Raw genomic sequence first — 25,593 nt, forward strand, 5'->3', positions numbered from 1 at the left:
GCCTGCAGGATAGTGTCTCTATCGCAGAAGTTAAAGATTCTCGCGATGAGAGGTCTCGGCGGGGCACCCAACTTCGGTTTACCACCCGGTACTCAGTGGGCTTGTTCAACCGCGAAGAACTTGCTTAGACCTTTAGGAGCGAGGTGTTTGGTGATAAGATCTTCCACAAAAAGATCAGCCGCCGGATCCTCCGATTTTTCCGGGACCCCAATAATGCGTACGTTATTACGCCGGGCACTACTTTCAAAGTCCTCCAACCGGCGGGCAAAAAGATCATTAGAGGTCCGCAGGTTGCAGACCTCTGTCTGCAAGTCGGATACATCACCCGTTAGGCTGGAAGTTTTCAGATCTAAAGATTTGACCTTTTCATTAGTTTTTGATAAATCTGTATGGATCAAATTAACATCGATCGAAACGGTGTCCAGCTTGTGGGCGAGAGTCTCAAATTGTTGGCCGATGGATGCCTTCATCCTATCAAGGGCGCCCATGACGTCTTGCAAAGTAAATTCTGCCGATGAGGCCGGGCCCTCCTTAGTACCATCAAGTAATCTACTCGGTCCACCAGGGGATCCTTTAGATTGGGCACATCGATCCATATTGTTTGCTTGGGTGTAGCCACCTCGCCGAGTGATCTTGGACTTTTGCTTGTCGCCATCAGGTTTGGTCGCCATCACGGACAAGGAGGCCTTCCAAAGTGGCGGGCAACGAGAGAAAATGGCCGCACCGGGAACTGCAATCAAACCATCCGCGGCGACCAGAGGGCACAGTCCGTCTAGGCCCAGTATACGCAGTCAGGACATCACCTATGGTCGCTGAGCCGTCAAATATTATTTATTATTTATTTATTAATGACATTTATAGAGCGCGTACAATTACCCGTGGGCGTCTCGGCGCTAAAATGCAATGATGTCTCTCCCTGATCCGATTGTCCAGAGGCATGATTTACTGATTAAATAACCAGGTCTTCAGTTTTTTTCTAAACTGAAGGAGTGAGGGGCTTGTTTTTATGTGGTTTGGTAGGGTATTCCAAAGTTTAGGGGCCGCAATTGAAAAGCGGCGGTCACCCCAAGAAACTGTTCTGCTGCGATGAACCACTAGTTGATTGAGTGAGGTAGATCGAAGTGTTCTAGGCGGGTTATAGAGAATCAGTTGCTCTTTGAGGAAGCGGGGTCCTTGGTCCTGTAGTGTTTTGTAGACTATGCATAATGATTTAAATGTTACCCTGTTGTGGATGGTTAGCCAGTGGTAGCTTTTCAGAGTGTCCGAGATAGGTGCAAATTTTGGTTTTTTGGACAGTACGTGTGCTGCCGCGTTCTGCACGGTCTGCAACTTTTTGGTAACTCTGTTTTGTGTGTTGAGCAAAAGACCGTTACAGTAATCCAACGATGTCAAAACCAGGGAGGTGACTAACGTTTTGGCTGCTGAGTCTGGTAGATAAGGTAGGATTTTTCTTACCATTCTGAGCTTAAAATGGGCGTTGGCTGCCACCTTATTTGCGTGGGCCATGAGATTAAGCTGGTCATCGAATGTTACTCCTAGGTTTCGGACTTTGACCGTGGGGCAAGGAGGAGTACCTAGGGCCGATGGCCACCAGGCTGCAGACCAGACTGGCAAAAGGTTACCAAAGATAACCACCTCCGTTTTATCGGAGTTGAGTTTAAGGCAATTTTTTGCCATCCACTCACCGATAGTAGTCATCCCTCTTTGGAATCTCTCTGCCACCTCCTGTCCATCACCCTTTATGGCCAACACCAGTTGAGTGTCGTCGGCGTATGAGGTCAGGCTCATCCCATATGCTTTGATGACACTGGCAAGGTCCGACACGTATATATTAAATAGTGTCGGACTTAGGGATGAGCCTTGGGGAACCCCACACGGTAGCTTCTGCTAGTAGTAGGCTCGCTCTCAGATAGGATCAGACTGGAGCCTCGAAAACGAAAGTGAAAGTTCAAGTCAGTGTCTCCTCAGGCCGCTGTTGTTCAACTACCGCCCGGGCACCATACCAACTCGAGCTCCGGGCAACTCCGAGGGGCAGGCCGCAATATTCAAATCGTTGTTATTCCGGTTCCCGAAGTCCGATTCAAATTTGGACAACGGTGTCCGCCTCAGCTATGGCTCGTCTTCGATAACCCGTCAATGTGGTCAGGATAATTTCCAGGATAGATGCAGGAGGTTGAGAGGGTCTCGGGAGCCCTGTGCTCACACGGCCACCTTGGTTGCGCAAGAAGCTCCTCCCTTCTATCGCATTCTTGTGGAGTATGTTTAAGGCTTCTTTGAAAAGTAAGTGAAGGCGAGGGGAGGGGGACCCTTGGGTGGGGTCGTAGGTGGTTTCTTTGTGAATTCCAAAGTGTGACCCTTGTGTACTAGGTCAAGGACCCACTGATCTGACGTGATCTGTTGCCATTGATGAAAGAAGTGCTATAGAAACATGGGTTAACCCAATAAGTCGCTGGGACCTGGGTGAGTTAATGATGCAAACAAAGTGGTCCCAGATACAGAAACAAATAAACTAAGATTGAATAATATCTCAACTAAATACAAGGAAAGTATCACAACATTGTTTTTAATCACAACGTGTACAAATATTCAATAAAAACGCTGTTCATAAATTACATCAATATTTGATCTTAAATGGTGCCCCTAACAGAAGGGAAAGTGAGGGGTAGTGATGTGGAAGGTGTGGGGAAACTTGTGATTAAAAACAATGTTGTGATACTTTCCTTATATTTAGTTGAGATATTATTCAATCTTAGCTTATTTGTTTCTGTATCTGGGACCACTTTGTTTGCATCATTGATGAAAGAAGGCTAAGATCTTTGCGCCCACAGGGAGAGGGGAAAAATGACTGGCGTACTGCTGGGCTCATTGTTTTCTGTTGGAGTCACGGCCTTAATTGTTTGACCGTTTTCATCCGCCCTGACGAGAGAAACTACCAGATGAAGCTTGCCTGTATGATGATTGGTAGTAAGGTTGCTTGTATTGTGATTGATACTGCCGTTTCTGCTGATTGTGATAACCTCCCCTGGAGGAAAAGCCACGACCTCTGGTTCTTCGGAAAGATCCTCGTTTGTACTGGACAGCACCCAATGATTTCGCTATATCTGTATCAGTCTTGATAGCCAACAATGCTTCATCTATATGCTTCCCAAATAATGAATAGCCATCATAGGCCATATCCGGTATCTTGGTTTGTACCCCTGGCCTAAATGATGTTGCCTTAAGCCATCCCTGGCGTCTAATTACCGCAGCACCTGCAAGCTGCCTGAAGTTGGTATTAGCGATGTCTAGAGCGCAGTCCATAATTTCGGATGCCGCTCGTTCACCTTCCAACACAATTTTCCTTGCCTCTTGCCTCAGATCTTCCGGGATGAGGTCTATGAACTCTGTCAAATCCGACCACATCTGGCGGTAGTACTGTGCCAAAATTGCCAGGGAATTTGCTGCTTTGATGGACAATGCAAATTTATTTCCTATCAGATCCAATCTTCTACCATCCTTATCAGGCGGAGTTGAAATTGGCGTGGCTGGATTCGTCGTTCTCTGCTGAGCAGCTTGTGATATGACTGAATCCGGGATGACCTATAAGGCAAGATGGAGTGTCCTGAGGTTCTCTGTATTTCTTCTCAATCCGCGGAAGAAAGGCAGGTATGGAGGCAGGCGTTTTGATTATTTTAACACCTTCATTCCAAATGTAGTCTAGAATCAGAATTCTCTTGTTATTTTTCTATATCCCTCTTTAAAATCATTCAAGAAACAGTCCAATTGCTCAATAGTGACTGGCAATTGGAATCTTGTTGTAGCCCGTTGCAGGATATTGTGGAAGCCGCCAATATCCTCAGGAGGAGAATCAGATGGCTGAGGAATAGGAGTAGAGAGCATGGGAATGATGTAGTCATCCCAGGGGTCCCCATCACCATTGTTGTTGGGCAATTCACCTTCCTCTCTCCCTTCCTCGTCCGAGGATGAAGTATCCTGGTGCCCCTGTGGTGCTGTTCCAGAGGGCTGCCTTGGAGAAGTAGGAACCTCCGCCGGCGGTAGTGATGCTGGTATGACTGCCGGTGTGGGAGGAAGAACAGGAATAGTCGGTTCTGAAGGAAACCTTTGCCGATAATCAGCCAACATGGCCTGTAGGACTTGTATCAAAGAAGGAGGAGGAAGAGGACTGGTCTCTCCTTTATGTGAAGCCCTTTTAGGGTGGCTTTGATAAGGGGTACAGTCATCGTCCTGATAAAAATGCTCTTGGTAATCTTCTTCGTCATCATCTTGGCATTTTATTTGTAGTTCTGAGGGATGGCGAGCTATGCCAAAAGGACCCTCCTCATCTTCCTCATCAGACTCATCATCTTACACATACGTCTTCAAAATATGTGAAGGCAGTAATGGAGAAATATTGCTGTAGTCTTGTCTGTAGTAGGTTTTCAACAGGAAGTGAGTATAGGAAATAGGCGTCGCCTGAGATACTAGAGGAATCGCTGATGACCAACCCTTCGTCAATGGACTTTTCGTCATCAGGGGGCTCTTCGTCGTTGACGGGGTCGTCTTAGGCATCGGTGTCGTAGTCGACACGGTCGTCGTCGAAGGGGTCTTCGTTGACGAGGTCTTCGACGGGCTCTTCGACGTCGACGGGCTCTTCGTCGACTAGGTCTTCGACGTCGACGGGCTCTTCGTCGACGATGTCTTTGTTGACGAGGGAACTGTCGTCGACGAAGTTGACGTCGATGTTGTCGTCGACGGAGGTTTAGATGAGGAACTTTTAGTAGACGATTCCTTGGTCACAGTAGATCTCTTTGATGTAGAAATTTTAGAAGTTACAATAGGTGAGATAATGGCCATGGTAGAGACCGTAGTTGAAGAAAGAGGAGCAGCAGAGGTCACAGATACCGTATGAGAAGACACCAGAGAAAGAGTCTTGACCAGGGCTTTACTCACGGTTCTGGAAGTTGAAGGCCTGGAAATCTCAGGGGACGGAGACAAGGCTGATCCAGAAGGAGAAATGGGAGACCTCCTTGACTAGTCAGAAGCTCCATGAGAGGATTTGTGGTGCTATTCCCTCAGAAGAGGAGCTGTCGCGGGATCTAGCCCTCTTACTCGATGTTGAAGCCTTGTCATCCTCCTCAGCTGATGAGGATTTCAGCCATAAAAGTACCCTTGCTTCCCTGTCTCAAATGGTTTTAGCACCATATTCTACAATCCTTAACAACATGGTTAGAATGTAGACAGTAGATGCAGTCTTTGTGCTGATCATCTACATAGACCCTCTTCTTATCACAGGTCCTGCAGGCTCTAAAGAGAGCTTTCTTGTCGGACATCTTGAAGGAAAAGAATGAAGAAAACTGAGTAGGCACTCAGGGAGACTTCCTTCCACATGACGTGCGGTAAAAATCTGAGGAGAACTGCCTCTGCTGGGAAGGTTCTAGAGGGTGCTGGCAGTGGATTGGTAGGAACTATTTTTTAGGTATTTTTCATATAATTAGGTAGATAGGCTACTAAGTTGTTGGCCATCTGGGCCTATTTGCTTTTATCCTACTACTTTTCTTACTAAGGCACTGCTTTTGGATATATATATATATTTTTACTGTGGGACTCCCGCCTCGGCGACGGGAAATATTCAGGCATGTGAATCTATGAAAGATACACCAATACTGAATAACATGGCAGACCAGAATGCTCATGGCCCACCTTTAACCACAAGTGGTGCCAGTGGGCCTGCAGGGAGGGAACATGGAAATAAGCATCCTGCAGGTCCAAAGTTACCATCTTCACTTCTGGATCCAGGGCAGACAAAAGATGAACCAACATGAGCATCTTGAATTTTTCCTTCCACAGACCAAATTGAGAGCCCAGGAATATAAAATAAGACGAAGGCTGCTATCATTTTTCAGCACTAGAAAATAGCGGGAGTAACATCCAGTTCCTTCTGCAAGGATTAGGGTCTCCCTATGGCTCCTTTTGTCAAAAGAGCCTGAATGTTCTGTAATGGCTCTCTTACCTGGGGTGTCTACTCCCACTATCATGCCACCCTGCTGTGGATGGGGGCATAGTCCTAGCCCTGATTGGATAAGGCACATCTTCTTCAAGATGGTGGGCACTGAAAAATGTGCTTTACTTCGCCTCCAACACCTGAGGGGTGGAGCTGGTGAAGGGGGGGCACTACCTCCTATTCTCACTAAGTTTTCCCAACGGTTCTCCAGCTAAAAGTGGGGGTTGGAACCGGGGGCTGCCATCTGCTGCTAGCAGCAGAGGCTGGGGTCACATTACAAAGGTGGTAAGGGCTTGAGCTTCCTTCTCAAGCACTGTGCTCATCCTGGTGGAGGAGGTGTGACACCTCAGCCCAGAATGTGCTTTCTTTCTGGCCTCAGAGAGTAGGTCCTCTGGACGCAGTGATCCAGAAACATGTCTGGTGGTGGCAGACCGACTAAAGCCAGTCAGAGACCACACCAGGTTTGGTATGTTTTCAGGGGGCACCTCCGAGGTCCCCTCTGAGTACATGTTGTAATAAATCCAACACAAGCATCAGTGTGGATTTATTTAGAGGAGTTGTTTAGTAACAAACACTCCTGGGTTCAGTGAAGCCATCATGGTGCTGGGGAACTCGAGTTGTCGAGTTTCCAGTCCATGTACTCGCTATGGCTTCCCTGGCACTTACAAAATTAAGAACAGGCTTAAATATTGTAGGGACATATCTGCTCATGCAGATGTGCCCACAGCTGAGATATAGAGCACCCTGCCTTAGGGCTTGTAAGGCCTGCTAGAGGAGTGACTAACCTATACCTTAGGCAAAGCTGCTTGGCATGGCACATGGGCAGTGTGCCATGTAGACTCCAGGACATGCAGACTACAGTGGCAGTTAGCATGACCCTGGTGAGGGGTCCCTAGATGGCCCCACTTCAGTCCCAATGCCCTAGTTACCAGGGGTACCATTTACAGGGGAGCCTTAAGCTACCAATTGTGGTACAGCTTTAGGGAAAGAACATTGGTACTGGCAACCTGGACAGCAGGGTCAGTACACCTCAGTCAAAGTTGCATCAAAAGCCAGACAAAAAGTGGGTGCGGGGGCTGGAACAGAAATTCACCTTCCCACAGCACCCTTTATACATCCTAGTAAATTGAACCCCTGGTACCTAGGGCCTGAAGTAATACAGAGGGGCCCTCAAGGGCTGCAGCACGAACTGTGCCACCCCAGGGGGACCCTTCACCAAACTCATGCAGGGCTGCCATTGCAGGCTGCATGGTTTGGTGCAGACAAAAGTGAAAACACGACCTGACACACATCCCTATGTGCCAACTCCGCTAACACTGCATGAAGTGTTTCTAAGTCACCCCTACAGCAGATGTTACAGCCCTAAGGTCGGGTGCTTAATATTACATGTGAGGACATTACCTGCATGAGCAGATAAGCCCCTGTGCTGGTCAGTTTCGTTTCTGCCAGTGTAAGTGAACAGGGAAGCCATTTTAGAACATGTGCATGACACTGGCGAAAATGAGTTCCCCAGCTACATGATGGCTTCACTGAAAATAGGGATGTTTAGTATCAAACATCTCATATTCACAAACCCAGCCCGATTCCTGTGGCAGGTCTATAAATACATGCACCCAAAGGGCACCTTGGAGGTGCCCTTAAAAACCTACCAACCTCAGGTGGGATGGCTGACTTGTCTCTGTCAGTCTGCCGCCCGATACAGATTTCTGACCTCCCAGGGAGAGGGCCCGTGTTCTCAGGCGGTGAGATACAAAGCCGGCACGGGAAGAGAGTGTTCACACTCCGTCCCTCAGGATGAACTACTGATTAGCACTCCTAGGCGGGCGAACTTCAAAGAAGCTCTTGCCTTTGAAATGTGAATCAGAATACCCTCACAGGAAAGGACGCAGACCCCTCCCTTTGTCCGGAGCACTTTGGCACCTGAACAGGTGGGAAATTAGCTAGTCAGGTAGGGGTGCCCACCCGAGGCAAGTGCCACGCCTAAGATGGCCTAACCTGAAGTGAGTATGACTTTTCAGAAGTGGCCTCCTTTGTGTTGGTACACTTAGGAACTCTGGGACAGGGTTATACCCACTTCCCACAGGAAGTGGTCACGTAGCGGACATAGTGACCCCAAGGATAAGTAGCCCATTGGCTACTAGCCTACACTCCCTTAACACACCTAAATTCACACCTAAATTCAGTATGTAGGGGAGCCCCTGGCATCAGGAAATCATATCCTGCCAACCTGAAAGACGAAGGCGGACGTGAAGAGTCGCAACCTCCAAGAACTGACGACCCAGCAACTGACCTGGCGCAAACCCTGCTAGCCTGCCTGCTGACTTCGACAATTGTGCCTACAGTTGACTTGTCTTGCAGCTGCTGAGTCCCCAAAGCTTGTGAGACCCACTAGCACTTTACTCAGGAACCAAGACCTCCTGAGAAGTAGCGGACCTGCTTCCTTGTAAACCAACATGCATCCAAAGACTCCTGTGAGGATTTTGTGACCTCTGAAACCAGTCGCCTGAAGACACTACTACACCCTGTCGCACCATGCCAGAGTTGAAGTGGGTGTCAGCGTGTCCCCCAGCCCTCCAGAGAACGTGTCCACCGTGGTTTCGCCCCCAGTGAATGCTCAGACGTCGCATGCAGCCTCTGCACGGAGCCCACCTCTACTGCGACTGCTCTCGGTAAGGAAAACCCGACGCCTAAAGACACCTCTGCACCCGTCGCCCCTGGGCTGTGGAGAAGAGGATTAAAGGTCTACGTCCCAGAGCATTGTGAAGCCTGAGCCCCCCTGATGGTTCAGCCTGACTGGCCTCCCAGTCCAAGCCTACAGCCTCTTTGCGCAAAGACCTATTCCTGGAGAGTAACACTGGGCACCCAAATCTTCTTTGCACCTCTGCACCTGGCCGCCCTAGTGCCACTGGTAGTGTTCTGCTGGTGCTGCCTTGGACCTCCACCACCACTCAATTGAACTACTGTAAATTGGCCCCTTAAGTTGCTGTGCTGTACCTGAATGCCACATTGACTTTTTCTCCCAGAGGATAACATTGCAGCTTCTAAAAATATATGTGTCGACTTTTTGTATTGAAAAGAATTCCTATTTAAAAACATACTTACTTGAATGAATTGCTACTGGTGCCCAAATATATATATAACGATACGTGTTATTTTGATAATTTGGTGTGCATCTCCTTATGGAGTTGTGTATCTCATTTATTGACTATTGCGTGTATTTGTGGATGTCTTACACTCCTCTGTGATAAGTTTAAGACTGCACGAACACACTACCCCCTAGAACACCTTGGGATTGCCATAGGTAGTCCCTGTTCACTTATAAGGGAACCCCCAACACTCTGCACGATATACCTCATTTTGATATATAATGAGACAGCTTCCCATACCACAGAACTGTTCATCTGATGGCCACAGCACATGAGGGTGCCTTCTGTTGAAGGGCCAAGGGAGAACTAAACACCGTTTCAGAGGGAGGGACAAATCCACTGGCTTCTTGTAGGTCCAAATAGAAATTGAAATCATACGGTTTCAGGGGTAGGGGATGACTTCATCTCCATCATCACGAACCGCAGGTTGACTTTGGTCAAAGTTTCATTGAAAAATATGTGGAGCGCTAAAGGACAGATCCTAGTTAATGGCACTGTTTTGTCTGAATCAGAATGAACTGGGGCTGAGTGCATTAGAACACCTCTGGTTGAGGTTGAAATGAATTTGGTTCGGAGTCAGACAGGACAAAAGGAGCAACGTCTTCCACTAGCATCAGCAGCTACATGGCAGGAACCAATGTGGATGGCGGCACTGGATGACTGGATGCAGAGTTGGAGCCGAACGCTAAAAGAGTCCAAGAGGTGCAGACAGATTTACCTGAGGTAACTGAACTGGATTCCCTGCTGATTTGTGGCCTAAATGTGCGCTGAAAGGAGCCCGCCAGAATGCCAAGGATGCACAAAATAGCTTATTTGAAAGTCTCAATCCTTTGTGATATTGCCGACGGCCCCCACAATTCGGAATACATTGGGATCAGATGCTAAATTGGTTTATTGGCTGGGAGCGAGACTGAGGGCACATTGATACCCTTGCAACTTCTCAGGAGAGAGAGGTGAGCCTGGGGCTCGTCCCGCTTGGCCTTCTTGTGTTTCTTTTTTTACTTTGATTTACCTGAAGATATAGACTGTAAATAAGATCTTTAGAGGGAGCAGCCCCGTAAATGGGATAGGATCCATGGGCTCGACTTCGAGCAGTACTTACACAACTTCCTGCAGTATTTACTGATATACAGCTTGGCTCTGCGATCCCGGATCACTTTCAGATTCATAAGGGCACACTTCTTGCATGACTTGGAGGCGTGGCCCAAAACCACATAACAAAGACATCTCGTGGGGATCTGCCACAGACCTCTGTTTGCGACAATCCCTACAATATTTCCTCTAGTTTTAGGAGGGGACATGTTCCCTTTCACACTGGAAGATAATTTTGTTGGGAAAAAGGCTTGTGAACTCACAATATAATGTTGGGAATTAGCTTAGGATCTGCAGAAATAAATTATGTGAGCTTGGGTAGCACTTACATAGGCTCAGACTGTCATTTCACGGGCAGAACAAGGTCAACGCAGAGCCACAAGATCCAACCTACTGGTGCGCAGGGGCTTTGCTGAAAAATCTTCTGGATCCAGTCTAGTGCCTGGAAATATTTTGAAGGACAGAAATCTGCGGTCCCAAGTTATCTATCAGAAAACAATACTTGACTGATCTACAGGGTATGATGGGACAGTGCAGCTTCAGAAATTTTCTAAGCACCGGTTTCAGGTTGTCACAGTTTGTCTCTCTGTTTACAGCCTGCAAAAGACTCTTCAGCTCCCTTTTGTCTTATTTTTATTATTATAAAGTATTTCTTATTTTGTTTTAATAAAAAAAAGTTGGGTTTTCAGGCAAAGCTACTTAACAACACGTCAGCATTTTAAAACAAGGATATATATAGATATATATATATATATAGATATATATATAGATATATATATATATATATATATATATATATACTAGCTTACCCGTCGCGCGTTGCTGCGATCTCAGAAGAAAGGAAATTTAAGGAAACTTGTTATGATAACATTCAATTTACATTGTGTCATTTTTATTGAAACTTATTCATTTTAATATGGAAAACATTTTAAAGTGTTGTTTTAATTCTGTTTATTTATTCGAGTGCTTGTGGATACACGGTATCTTTTGTTTTTTCGTGTGGTGCGCACACATCAGAAGGTTTTCCGGCGCGAGAGCTGGCCACATAAAGTTGGCCAGGTGAGAAGCACAGATTCTCCAAATCTAGTCCACACACTTGCAGCGATTGTCCTTGTGCTTTGTTGATGGTCATCGCAAAAGCGAGTCGCACCGGAAAATGTAAACATTCAGTATTGGAAAGATTATGAGGGCCCTGGGCCGATATTGAACACATTTTTTTTTTGCCAGAAACCTTCGCGGGAGTGTACTCAACAACTTCCCAAAGTTTCATGCCGATCGGATGAATGGTGTAGTAATGCATAAAGGACAAACAGACATACTTTCGTTTATATCTATCTACCTATCTATCTATCTATATACATATATATATATATTTATATCGCTCCAAGTTACCCAGCAAGATCACGGGTAAGAGTGAACGTCACAGTCTGATATGTTTCCAGCTCTCATGTCGTTGATATTGGCCTGACGCGTTTCTGAACTTCTTGTTCTCATCAAAGGCTCGACAAATGAGTTCGTGCTGACACACTCACACATTTATACCTTGTTTGGCCCCTTATTGGTGCAATGCTTACTGGGTTTTGTAGTGTGTGTCATCATTAGTCCACAGATGGATGCACGTTAATTCCAAAGCTGCCATTGCTCAAAGCACTAGGATGGGCCTCAGAATGTGTGCCACTCATAAAGCCCATTTTGTCAGCTGTTCCACTTCTTGGGCTCGGCAAAATTTCTGGGCACTGTGACCCCCAGGGATCACGGGGTTGTGCAACCTTCGCGGCCGGGCTGCCGCGTTTACATCTCGCTCCAACGTACCCACAGGCAAGGATGCACTAAACAGCAAGATCACGGGTAAGAGTGAACGCCACAGTCTGATATGTTTCCAGCTCTCATGTCATTGAAATTGGCCTGACGCGTTTCTGAACTTCTTGTTCTCACCAGAGGCTCGACAAATGAGTTTGTGCTGACATACTCACACATTTATACCTTGTTTGGCCCCCTTATTGGTGCAATGCTTACTGGGTTTTGTAGTGTGTGTCATCATTAGTCCACAGATGGATGCACGTTAATTCCAAAGCGGACATTGTTCAAAGCCCTAGGATGGGCCTCAGAAAATATATATATACATATATATAGCCGGCAAGCAAATAAAGAAAATTTGAGCACTGCAGAATATATATATATATATATATATATATATACATATGGCATATACTAGTGGTTTAAGCAAATATATAGAAAGAAATCTTTTAGGAGACTGTGTAAATGACCCATATTGGGTAAAAACTTTATAAATGGATTTAACCTGTTATTTAAAGCCTGATGACATATCAGTGGTCCTCACAATTGCACATTACAAAACCACTATGCCATAATAATTGCTCAAACTCGCATTTAAGCAGTTAGTAAAACATTACTTTTAATCAAAAATATATATTTTTGTAAATTAACCTGGGAAAGACGTAGATCCATGTGATAGTCTTTTTATCATGTTTAGTAATCATGTGACCTACTGACCATGCAGTGCAGGGGGGTGTGTACATTTGGTGTTAAAAAACGTATAAAACTTTAAACGGTCGCGATAATTGCTGAATGTGATCAAGGGCTCTTGAAGCCCGAAACGCGTCGTTGCAGGCTGGAAAAGAAACGCAAATAAAATCTGCATCTTGCCTGACTCGCTGTGTCCTCGCCGCACGCCGGAAGTGGTGGAAATTGTTTGGTATATATATATATATATATATATATATATATATATATATATATATATATATATATATATATATATATATATATATATATATATATATATATATATATATATATATATATATATATATATATATATATATATATATATATATATATATATATATATATATTATAAAGAGAGAGCCCAAACCTTTGAGGCGGGTAAGAACTGCAGCACCAATCACAACACCCAATACAGAATTGGAAACAGATGGACCTAGGCTATACAGCAGCCCACCATATACATTAGGGGGGAAAGAACGTTAGGGGAAAAGTAGTCCGTTGGGGTAATGATGGGCGTCTGCATACAGCGATATGGGCGCGGCGTTCGGTGTGATGGGCGTCTGCATACAGCGATGGGCGCGGCGTTTGGATTATAACGCTTGCGAGAGGCCTACTAGCGTTCTTAGAGTGGGCGGGTTATGCGATGGCGTGTGGGCGTGGCGTTCGGTAAAAGATGATAACGCTTGCAAGAGGCGTACTAGCGTTACAATACCAGTGGGCGGTGCATTTACTATTGTTGGGGGCGTTGGCGCGATGTGGGGCCTCTAAGTGGCGTCAGGTGGAGCGCACAAACACCTTGGCGGATTGAGCCGACACCTTCACAAATTGCATGAAAGACACAGCCTCGGAGTGCACGCATTCATCTGCGGGTGCAGAGGCGAGTCAGCGTCGCGAACACACATTACACGGACTGCTGATTTGGGCGCGATGTGGGGCCTCTAAGTGGCGTCACGTGGAGAAAACAAACACCTTTGCGGCTGGAGCACAGACCATCCAATATTGCATCAAACACACGGCCTCGGAGTGCACGCATTCACATTACCGTCTATGCACACCTCAACTGGACAGGTAAAGAACGACGTCTCACATTTGCTAAACGAGGAGTGTTATTCATCAGAGTAAAACAAGAAATGTTGTATACCGTGAGGTTTTACAATAAATTAGCATTGCCTATTCCAAACATTTCACACATTCTATTTCATCCCCGGACGGGACGGGATATATATGGATATATATATATATATGTTGAGACTGCCCACTTGGGCAATATTATTTGAAACCTTAAAAAACAGTTGATCCCTTTGGAAAATTTGCACTATGCGCTTTACTGAGCACTTTACTGAGCTAATATGCACTGAAGTTTGTACATTGATTTTTATTAATTTTTGTATATAGGTGTATTGCGATTTTGCATTTATGTAAATATTTATTTTAAATATTTATTGCGAAATGTTGCACAGTCCGTGGGATAAACTGTAAAAATGAATTAAGGTTTTAAAAATGTAAATTTAACGAAAAAAGTTGAATGGCAAATAGTCCGGTCTAGGCTGAAGTATTTTCTTTATTTCTATATTCTTGGAGCCATGTGACTAGTCCAGCACTACAAATCACTGGGTGAAATCTGACCATGTCATGTGATCAAGGGCTCCAGGGCCCGAAACGCGTCATGGCGGACGAGAGGGTGCACAGAAAATAAAATAAGCGTATGAATCAACCTGAGTGGGTCCGTTTTCGTTTCTTTGGCTTCCAGTGTCTTTTGCCGAATTACGAAGTTCCAGACATATATATATATATATATATCAACACAGGTTTCCACGAACAATGAAACGGACTCAATCCAGCCGCAGCACCGCCAAGAAACAGGAGACCCAGATTTCCGTGAGTAATTATTTTATTCTGCAACGGACAGCATAACGTTTCGGCCTACCAGAGGCCTTGGTCACACACACACATATATATATATATATATATCCCTTTTTATGGAAATCACAGAGGTTCCTATGATGATAATAGATCCTAAAGTGATGTTTGTATGTTCAATGGATTAAAAAACAGGCAGAGCAATGCTGATAAGCCACTCAGTCAATTTTCCAATAGTGTTATTCATGCGACTGCATGGGATCCATTAGAGCCCTTAAATTAACTTGAGAATCATAGTGAGTGAAAATAAATTAAAAATAACTTACGCTCCATAGATCTGTCGAGGAACCATTGATGCTGATTGTTTTGCAATCTCCTGCATGTCTGGCTGCTTTCTTCTTGGAGGATTACTTATTGCCACCTGAATGGTGTGTTCCTTTATCTGAGTACCATCGATTTTCAATACCGCCTGTGAAGCCTGAGCCTCATTTTCATATTCTACATAGGCAAGTCCCTACAAAAAAATGAAGGGACACAACTGGTGAGTCGATTATCACTCCTTCGTAATAAGGAAAATAATTTTCTTTTTTTTTTTTTAATCTTTTGCAATTGTTTTCCCTTTTGTATACTAGAAAGATGCTCTCAGAAAATATACTTGGGTAGAAGTAGTGAATGCAATATTTCCCCATACAAAGAGGATTCTGCACTGCTGCTGTACTTTGTGCCTGTTTTGTGTGTGAAGAAGCAAAAACTGATGCCACCTGTCCTGTACTAGTTTTGTGTTAAGGGACTGCCACTTGTATCTGTGCTGTATTTTATTTAAGGTTCTTTAATACTTTTAAGCAATAGATAAGGCAAATGACTGGCACTAAGATGGGGGCAAGGTGAAAAGGGAAGAGTACAGTGTAATGGGGAAGTACAGAGTGCAGTTGGGAAGCAGAGGGTGCAAGAATCTTTGGTGAGCACACAATAAGGCAGATCAAGCCCCTAGAGAACATGCATATCAGCTGGGCATGTTTTCCTCGTAAAATAGTAGGATGGGGGAACCAACGACAGAGTGCAGCAGTACTTTTTAGTAGCAAGTTTCCATTCTTATTCGTCAACCACTCCCTCTCAAAACACACAACACAAATACATGCACACACTTGTGAATACGCAGTGCAAGCTTACCTTGTGCATGTATAAACATGAGAGCATGGACACACTTGTGAGGAAGTGCCATCTTTCTTGCATGGTATGCCCCCACTTTTGGTGAATTTCTGATGTACTTTGACTGAGTGTGCACTGGGCTCCTGCCAATCAGGTACCCAGGGTCTGTGTTCCTTCCCTAAAACTGTATTAAAACCTAAACCCAATTGGCATCCCTGGCCACAGGTCAGCCCCTGGTAAATGGTACCCTAGGCACTGTGACCAAGGAAGGCCCCTATGGGTGCCACCCTTAGAAGACAGACACAGACAGACACACACACACACACACACACACACACACACACGCCCCCCCCTGCAGGCTGAGTGTCTTGGTGCAGAACAAAGCAAAGTGTTGACATGGCACACATCCCTGTGTGCCATGCCCACAACACACTGCCCTGGCATACCCTCAGTCACCCTTCTAGCTGGGTGCCCTATGCCAGTGGTGTGGGTACAAGGGCATGAGCCCTGTACCCCTACTGTACCCAAGTCCATTCCTGGGCACTGTAAGTGCAGTGCTGCCATTAACTTTATATGGTGCTGGGAGGTCGTAATCGCGAACTCCAAAGCACCATGATGGCTACACTGAAGACTGAGAAGTTTAGTATCAAACTTCTCAGCACATTAAATCCACACTGATGCCAGTGTGGGGTTTAATGTAAAGTGCACGACAGAGGGCAACTTAGAGTTGCCCCCTGAGCCTAACCCACAACCAGCATCCTGACTGAGAGGCTGCCTAGGCTGCCACCCAGCAGACATGTTGCTGGACCCCTGGGTAGAGAGCCATCTGCTCTACTGGGCCAGCTACAATGCACATCCTAGGGCGAGGTGCTAGGCCGTACCCCCAGGATGGGCAGGGGGAGCTTCAAAGGCATGCCGCCTTTGTGAGCTTCTCCAGGCCACTTCCTGTACTCAGCAAATGCCCCCACCGGTTCTGACCCCCACTCTGGCGGGAAGACAGGCGGGAAAACCTAAGTGTGGAAAGGAGGTGTGCTAGCCTCTTCCAACCCCACCCCTCAGATGGGGTAGGCGAGGTGAAGCCCAACTCCGGGCTCTCGCCATCTTGAGGATGGGGAGCCCTACTTAATCAAAGACAGGCTCCAGCCCCCCTCCCACTGGAGAGTGGCAGGATAGGGGGTGTACTCACCCCAGGGAAGGGACCCATTGTCCCTGACCTTCCCCTACCTGTAAAGCCCCTATAGTACGAGTTACTTACCTTCGGTAGCGATGTATCTGGTAGAGACGAATCTAGCCGCAGATTCCTTAACGTAGAATTATCCCCAGGCGTGAGACTGGATCCGGAAAATCTTTTTGCCACAGCATCCCTGCTCACCGGGGGGACGGCATCAAACGACTCCGCTCCAGGCGTTGTCCGTGTACGTGACGTCAGCGAGGTCACATAAGTCCCACTCCCGCGCGCCTACGTCAGTTTTCTTCAGAGAACTTTTCCACGCCACAACGCAGAGCCATCAGACAAAACTGTGGGAGTATGGGAAAAGTGTGCGAAAGAGTAGAAAAATTGGAAAAATGGAATGGTGCCGAACAACACCATAAGGAGAAGTGTCAACACTGCAGTACCCAAAGGCAGGGAAAGAAGAAAGAACAGGAACACACCCCTGAGCAGCCACCCTGCCAGTATGTAGACAGTACCCCCCCCCCCCCCCATCCCCCCCCCCCGGAGACAACATGTAGCAGGACTACAACCCCAACCAAAAAAAACGAAGGGAAACCAGTTCCAAGACAAACAGGAACAACAAACCTCCAAAGCAACCCCAGCACAGAGGGCGACAACCCCCCAAAGGAACAAGGGCAAAGGCACGGCCAGATGACCCCAACCCAGAGGTTAGCAGAGGGGCCAGGACCCTAAGTAACAAAAGGGGAGAGGAAGGGGAGGGAAGAGAGTGAATGCAAGCTCCAACCCTGGAGCAACCAGAGCAGAGGGGCACAGGAGTACCTATAACCCCATCCTCCAATGCGCCAAAGAGGAATCATCCCGTCAAAAAGGGCGAAAGAATGCACTCACAGAAGACATAGCCACCCACCGTGAGGCGAGTGCAGAAGACCAAGCCAAAGGTCCTCGCAGAACGGGGAGGAAGGGCGGGCTGTGAAGGAATATGCGGCTAGAATCGTCTAAACCAGATACATTGTTAGCAAAGATAAGTAACTCATACATCTGATAGAGACTACTAGCCGCAGATTCCTTAACATAGAATAGATACCCTAGCCATACCCACAGGGGAAGGAGGGTCTGCAAGAGGACCCCAACAGCCTGGACATAACAGAGGGTCCCACAGGGGACTAGTCCAACGGACAGGGCAAGGAACCTCGTTCCCCCAGGCAAGGGGAACCCCCACAAGCAGAACACCGCCGACCCCAAGAGGGGTGTGGGAAGAAGGAAAAAAAGAAGAAAGAGGAAGCCCATTCACACTCAACAGAGGGAACAAGGGCAAGGCGAGAGGAGGCCGAAGCACCCCACACCCATACAAGGCAACAGAGCCTCCATCCAAGGCCAAGGCAAGGAAGAGGAAGAAGATCAACCTAGAGGCTCCAAGGAGACGAAGGGAAAAAGAAGGCAAGCCCCCCCCCCCCCCCATACACGGTCCGCAAAGACGTCAGCTCAGCCCACCACAGCCAGAAGTCAATAGAGTAGACAGAATGGCGCCGACAGCAAGAAGCAGTAAGAGTAGCCCAAGGCACCCAGGAAGACCGGAAAGAGGGAGGAACACAAAAACCATCTCAGCAGCCATGAAAGAGAACATAAGGGCGAAGAAGGGCCCGGACACACCTCAGAGAGGGGTCCGCACACATGACCTACAAGAAGCAGAACCAGAGCCACTACGCCAGGCCGCAGACAGCAGGTCAGACCTGGCGAACAGCGCAGCGACCCCAGAGAAGGACACCCCGGGGCTCCACCAGGGCATTCTAATTCAGCAAGAAGGGAATTGCACCTGCAACGTACATAAACGCCATGGCGAGCAGAGGACGGAAGGCAACCACAACTCCCCAGCACAGAATAAGCTATATAACAGCTACCACTACCCCACAGAGGGTATGTTAAGTCCCAAAACATGGGAACTCTCTTAGGAAGAAACTTCTGCAGCAGAGGACTACAGAAAGAGCCGCGGGGAAAACAAACCCCGCAGAAGGCTTGTCAAGCAGCCAAAGAGAAAAAAGCAGAAGGCCTGATCTCAGGGCCAACCTGGTGTAGATAACCTAAAGCAAAAACACACAGTAAAGAAGGGCTGGCCAGCAGACAACAGAGCCACAATCCCAACAAAAGAGGACTCGCAGGCACAAGAACCACACAGGACACACAACTGGGGCGACTCGCCCAAACAAAAGAATAGCTCCCAAAAACCAGATCAACTCACAGGTCACGGAGGCGGAGGAGGAGGAGGAGAAGGAGGAGGAGGAGGCCGAAGCCCTGCCAAGAACCTCCGAATGACCGAGTCTGCCAGGGCGTGGAACAAAAGAGTGCCATCGAAGGGAAGATTCACCAGCTGTTCCCGAACATTTTCCGGGAACACACTGTCCCGAAGCCAAGCACGGCGGCGAAGGGCAACCGAAGATGCCTTGGTACGACCAAGCACCTCTGAGACGTCCAGAGCGGAGCAAAGAATAAACGCCGCCAGCTCCTGGCCATCTAACGCATGGTGCCGCAAGTCAACACCAGCATCCTCCAGAGAAGCTAGAAACTTCAGATCCAAGGAACTCCGTCGAGTCCCACAAGCAAGAGGTGTCCCTAGCCAACACACATAACGTGTTAAGGGTCCGCAGAGCCGCACTGGTTAAAGCGAACATATTGCGGCCCCAAAAGTCCAGCCAGCGGGCCTCCCGTGATGGTGGAGACAACAGCGACGGCAGGGAGGGAAAGGCAGTCCGTAAAATGGGGCCACTGGCAGAGGGGTGCAGTGAAAGAAACACCGGATCACGCGGTGCCGGAAGGTGCCTGTGCAGAAGGTGTTGGGGCCCCCGATCCCCCGTGGCGGGGCACCCCCCCCAAGTCCCCATCAGAGAAGAATGGAGTGAACCCTCAAAGGGAAGCAGAAGCACAAGTTACTACTTGTGTAACGATATATCTGTAAGAGACATTAGTTAGTGATAGATTCCTTACCTTAGAATATCCCCAGGCGTCAGACTGGATCCGGAAACTTTTGCGTAGCAGTACCCTTGCGCGTCGGTAGGCGTCGTCTGCGGCTCCGCGTCCGTCTGCGGCGTCGTGATGACGTAGTCGGAGTACTTAGACGCCGCCTCCGCGTGCTGACGTCAGTTCTTAGCCACAGCCATGACAAAAACCAACACTGGTGCCAAGAAACTAGGGCCCTGAAAGGGGATGACCTTAACCCTAGATATCGGTTCGCAGAACGGGGAGGATGGGTGGGTCGGTAAGGAATCTATCACTAACTAATGTCTCTTACAGATATATCGTTACACAAGTAGTAACTTGTGCATCTGAAAGAGACAAATTAGTGATAGATTCCTTACCTTAGAATAGATACCCCAGCAATACCTTCCCCGTGGTGGTGGGTCTGCGAACCAATAATCACACCAGAAAGTCCTGGAGGACGGAACGGCAAAAGTAGCCGTCCCTCCGGACTTGACTGTCCAGGCAATAGTGTCTTGCAAACGTGGGCAGCGAGGCCCACGTAGCTGCCTGGCAAATGTCCTGCAAGGGCACACCTCGGCCCAAGGCAGTTGTAGTGGCCGTGGCTCGAGTGGAATGAGCCCGCAGCCCAACAGGGGGTTCCTTCTTAGCCAAGGAGTAACACGCCTGGATGCACAAGATAATCCACCGGGAGATGGTCCGCTTGTGCACCGCTTTCCCTTTCTTAGCGCCCACGTACCCAACAAAGAGTTGATCATCCTCCCGGAACTGTTGTGTGCGGTTCAGATAAAATGAGAGCGCACGTTTTGGGTCCAGACGGTGGAGCCTCTCCTCCTCTCTCGAGGGGTGCGGAGGCGGAAAGAAAGTGGGCAACGTGATGGATTGCCCAATGTGGAAGGCCGTGACTACCTTGGGAAGGAAGGAGGGCCTTGTCCGTAATACAACCTTGTCCGGATGGACTGAAAGGAAAGGAGGCTTACAAGACAAAGCCTGGAGCTCACTCACTCTCCTGGCAGAGGTGATGGCTACCAGGAAGGCAGTCTTCACAGAAAGAAGGCGAAGAGGACAGTTGTGAAGTGGCTCAAAGGGAGCACACATCAGAAACGTTAGAACCAGGTTCAAGTCCCACTGAGGCATCACGAAGGGAACAGGAGGAAAGGTATGAGTGATGCCCTTCAGGAATCTATTAACGATAGGGGACTTGAACAAAGAAGGTTGGTCAGGCAGCCTCAGAAAGGCTGAAAGAGCTGAAAGATAGCCCTTGACAGTGCCCAGAGCAGAGCCCTGCTGGGCAAGAGAGAGAAGAAAGAGGAGAACCTCAGAGAGAGGGGCATTGAGGGGATCCACAGCCTTTGCTGTGCACCATGCCACAAATCTGTTCCACCTGCAGGCGTATACCGACTTTGTGGAGGGACGCCTGGCTGCCAGAATGATGTTGCAAACTTCAGGAGGCAAGTCAAATGGCCTCAACTGTCGCCGCTCAATCTCCAAGCATGGAGGTGGAGACTGGACAGGTTTGGGTGGAGGACCGTTCCCTGCTGCTGCGACAGAAGGTCCTCCTGAAGAGGCAGACGAACCGTGGGATCGACTGACATACTGAGTAGCTCGGGATACCAGTACCTTCGTGCCCAGTCCGGAGCTACAAGGATGACTTGTGCCCGGTCGTGCTTGATCTTCTTCAGCACTCTGGGCAGAAGTGGTATAGGCGGAAAGGCATACAACAGACCGCAGCTCCACTCGCGAAGAAAAGCGTCTCCGAGCGAGTGCCACCTTGGAAATTCCAACGCACAGAACTGATGACATTGCGCGTTCTCTTCGGTGGCGAATAGATCTAACCAAGGCTCTCCCCATCGCAGAAAGAGGCCTTGCACCACGTCCGAGTTCAGACGCCATTCGTGATCCATCGGGCACCGACGGCTGAGTTCGTCCGCCCTGGCGTTCAGAGAACCTGCCAGGTGTTGAACTACCAGAGTCACGCCCTGATGTTCCAGCCATTGCCAGAGACGCAGAGCCTCCTGGCAAAGGGTCCACGACCCCACTCCGCCCTGTTTGTTGCAGTACCACATGGCGGTGGTGTTGTACGTAAACACTTGCACTGCACTCCCTCGGACAGACGGGAGGAATGCCTTCAGTGCCAGACGAATCGCCCGCAGCTCCAACAGGTTGATATGGAGCCGGGACTCCGCCGGAGACCAGAGTCCTCTGATCTCCGCCTCTCCCAAGTGGCCTCCCCAGCCCTGGAGGGACGCGTCCGTCACAACTACGTGCTCCGGTTGGGGAAGGGAGAGGGATCTGCCGTTGACCCAATCGCGGTCCGTGAGCCACCACTGCAGCTGTCTCGCAGTGCCCTCCGAGATCAGGACATAGTCGGACAGGTTGTCCTGAGGCTGGGCCCACTGAAACTTCAGGTCCCACTGCAGAGCCCGCATCCGCCACCGTGCGTGATGCACCAGAAGGATGCAGGAGGCCATCAGCCCCAGAAGCCGCAGCGTCACCCTGACCGAAACTCGGGATAACGGCCCGAAGATCGGAATCAGAGCCTGCATATCCCGAACCCGCTGTTCGGGCGGGTAAACCCGAAACTGCGCCGAGTCGAGAACTGCTCCGATGGAAAGGAGCTTCTGAGAGGGGCACAGGTGTGACTTTGGCACATTGATGGAAAATCCCAGCTGGTGCAGGAGATCCGCCGTAGTCTGGAGGTGGCTGACGACTGTCTGGGGCGAGCCTGCCTTCAACAACCAGTCGTCTAGGTAGGGGAAGACTGACACCCCTAACCTGCGCAGATGAGCTGCGACCACTGTCATCACCTTCATGAACACCCGTGGGGCGCTGGTAAGGCCGAAGGGGAGCACGGTAAACTGAAAGTGCTCGAGGCCTACCGTGAACCGCAGGTAACGCCGGTGGGCCGGCAGGACGGGGATGTGGAAATACACGTCCTGCAAGTCCAACGCTACCATCCAGTCTCCTGGGTCTAGGACAGCTAAGACCTGAGCCAGTGTCAGCATTTTGAACTTTTCCTTCCGGAGGAAGCCGTTGACGTTCCTCAGATCCAAGATAGGGCGTAGGCCCCCTTTGCCCTTCTTGGGTACCAGGAAGTAGTGGGAGTAGCAACCACGTCCTACTTCTGGCCCAGGAACGCACTCGATGGCCCCCTTGGCCAAGAGGGCCGAAACATCCTCCTGCAGGAGCCGCAAGTGATCCCCCGATACGCGGTGGTGTTGCGGTGGCATGGCTTGAGGGGTCGTCTCGAAGGGGAGGGAGTAGCCCCTTCGGACGATCTGCAGCACCCACCTGTCCGAAGTGGCAGTGCGCCTGTGAGAGTGGTGATGGCGAACCCTGCCTCCCACTGACGTCACATGGGCTGAAAAGCACGGACTAGGAGGGTTTAGAGGTGGATGCCGCGGGGGCAGGTGTGGACTGACTCCGCCTGTTTCACACAGCGGTTTCCACGGCCGCAGCCACGCTGGACGGCAGTTTGCGGCGAGTGGCTGGCGGCGCGTGTGGGGACGCCCCTTCCTTGGCCACGAAAGGAGCGAAAGGCACCCGTTTGCTGGCGCGGGGCCGAGAGGCCCAAGGACTTGGCCATAGCCCTGGAGTCCTTAAAGCGCTCAAGCGCGTGGTCTGCCTTGTCCCCAAAGAGGCGACGGCCATCGAACGGCATGTCCATTAGGGTGTTTTGGACGTCTGCTGAAAAATTGGCGGATCTCAGCCAGGCGTGGCGTCGTACCGCCACCGTCGTAGCCATCGCTCTGCCCATCGAGTCAGTAGTATCCAGCCCACACCTGATTGAATACTTGGCTGCGTCCCGGACCTCCACAAGGGCTTGGCCGAGTTTGGCCCTTACCTCCAACGAGCACTCTGGCAGCACTTCCGCCACTGTCTCCCACAGAGAGTGGGTGTAGCGGCCAAGAGGCATGCGGTGTTGGAAGACCGCAGTCCCAAACTAAGGGACGAGAAGATCTTCTTGCCATAGTTCTCGTACCTCTTGGATTCCCTGTCCGGCGGGGCCGTCGGGAATGCGGTCTGGGAATTAGAGGCCTGGATGACCAGACTCTCGGGGGTGGGGTGGGAGGACAGGAAACATGGGTCGCCCGGAGCCGGGCGGTGGCGTCTGGCCACGTTCCTATCTACAGGCGAACCCGTAGCGGGCCTGGACCAAGTGCCCAAAAGAACGTCCATCAAGGCCTTATTAAACGGCAGCAGAGGCTCCATGGAGCATGACTGCGGCTTAAGGACCTCAGTGAGGAGGTTAGTCCTCACGGCCGCGACGGGGAGCTCAAGGCCCAAGGCCTTGGCAGCCCTCGTCAACACCACACCATAGGTGGCTCCCTCCTCCGAAGCCACGGTAGGAGGAGAGACAAATCCAGTGTCTGGGGAGTTGTCCAGGCCACTGGCCTCCCCAAGGTCTCCTGCCCAGTCCATGTTAGACTGGCACTCCCTGGCCAGAGGGTCCTCAGACCCCTCCCAATCCTCCTCATCCCTTATCTCCTGAGATTCAGGGTCGTAATTGTATGAGGTCGGTTCGTAGAAGCTAAAATCTCCAAACGGCGTCAAGATCGGCGCCGATAGGCGTCGTCCCGACGTCGGAACCGAATGAAAGGAGGCATCGGGGACGGCGACGCCCGAGGACGGCGCCGGAGGGGACACCACACGGACCGACGCCGGGGGGGTTGTAAGGTCCACCAGTGACGATCCATCGCCCGAGGAAGGTCCAGCGGCGCCCTGCCGCGCCGGGCCCGAAGGCGCCGACGGCGCCGGGGCCGCTGTACCCTGCGGCACCGGCGGTGTCGGGATCGTGGGGCCCTGCGGCGCCGGGCCCGAAGGCGTCGGCGGCGTCGGGGCCGAAGGCGTCGGCGGCGTCGGGGCTGAAGCACCCGACGGCGTCGGGGTCTAAGCCCCCGACCCACTAGGGGCCCCAGACGGGTTCGCTGGGCCCGAAGGCGCCGCGGAACCCGTCGGAGGAGAAAAGGACCTCATGGCCATGAGGAAACGCTCAATCTCCTCCGGCGTCGCGTTCAGCCCAGGGACCGGAGTTTATGGGGCCGGACACGGCGCCCGCGACTCCCGAGGAGCGTGGGCGGTGTCACCCGAACCCCCGGCCGCATCGCGTGAGCGTCGGGGGGAGTCAGAAGAGCGATGATGTCTCTTCGACTTCTTATGCTTCTTACCTGACGACTTGGACCCGGAGGAGTGGTGCCGACTCCGGAAGTTGTGACGGCTCCGTCCCCGCGACCTGTCCCTCGACCTCCCGTGGGACTGGGACCGGGACCTCACACGGCGCGGGCCGACTGCCAGAGTTCGAGTCGCCTCCGGAACCGCTCCCGCCTGGCCTTCCTCGAAAGGGCCTGACAGTCGGGGCAGGCCTCGTCGTCATGGTCGACGCCCAAACACGTCGGGCACAGGCGGTGGGGATCCGTGACCGACATGGTATGGTCGCACTCGTCGCAATGCTTGAATCCGGGCATCCCTACAGGCACCGTCGGAGTCGTACAGACTTCGAAATGGATCAAAAGATTACCAAAACTTAGTCAAAAAGTGACTAGGGAACTGCTCTTTCCAGATCTGCGCTGGCCGGCGCAGAAAAAAGAAGAACTGACATCAGCACGCGGAGGCGGCGTCTAAGTACTCCGACAATGTCATCACGGCACCCACGACGCCGACGACGGACGCGGAGCCGCAGACGACGCCTACCG

General features: G+C 50.0%; 1 protein-coding gene across 1 annotated transcript in view; it reads right to left on the reverse strand.

Moving 5' to 3' along the window:
* The window catches only part of SART3 (spliceosome associated factor 3, U4/U6 recycling protein), a 651,822-nt gene that overhangs the window by 54,391 nt on the left and 571,838 nt on the right, over nucleotides 1-25,593 (reverse strand). The window contains exon 18 of the mRNA XM_086943090.1: nucleotides 14,934-15,121. Coding sequence (XP_086799216.1) covers nucleotides 14,934-15,121 — 188 coding nt within the window. The remainder of the gene's footprint in view (nucleotides 1-14,933; nucleotides 15,122-25,593) is intronic.

This window comes from Lissotriton vulgaris, chromosome 11 (assembly GCF_964263255.1).
Source record: "Lissotriton vulgaris chromosome 11, aLisVul1.2, whole genome shotgun sequence".
Classification (NCBI taxonomy): Eukaryota; Metazoa; Chordata; class Amphibia; order Caudata; family Salamandridae; genus Lissotriton; species Lissotriton vulgaris.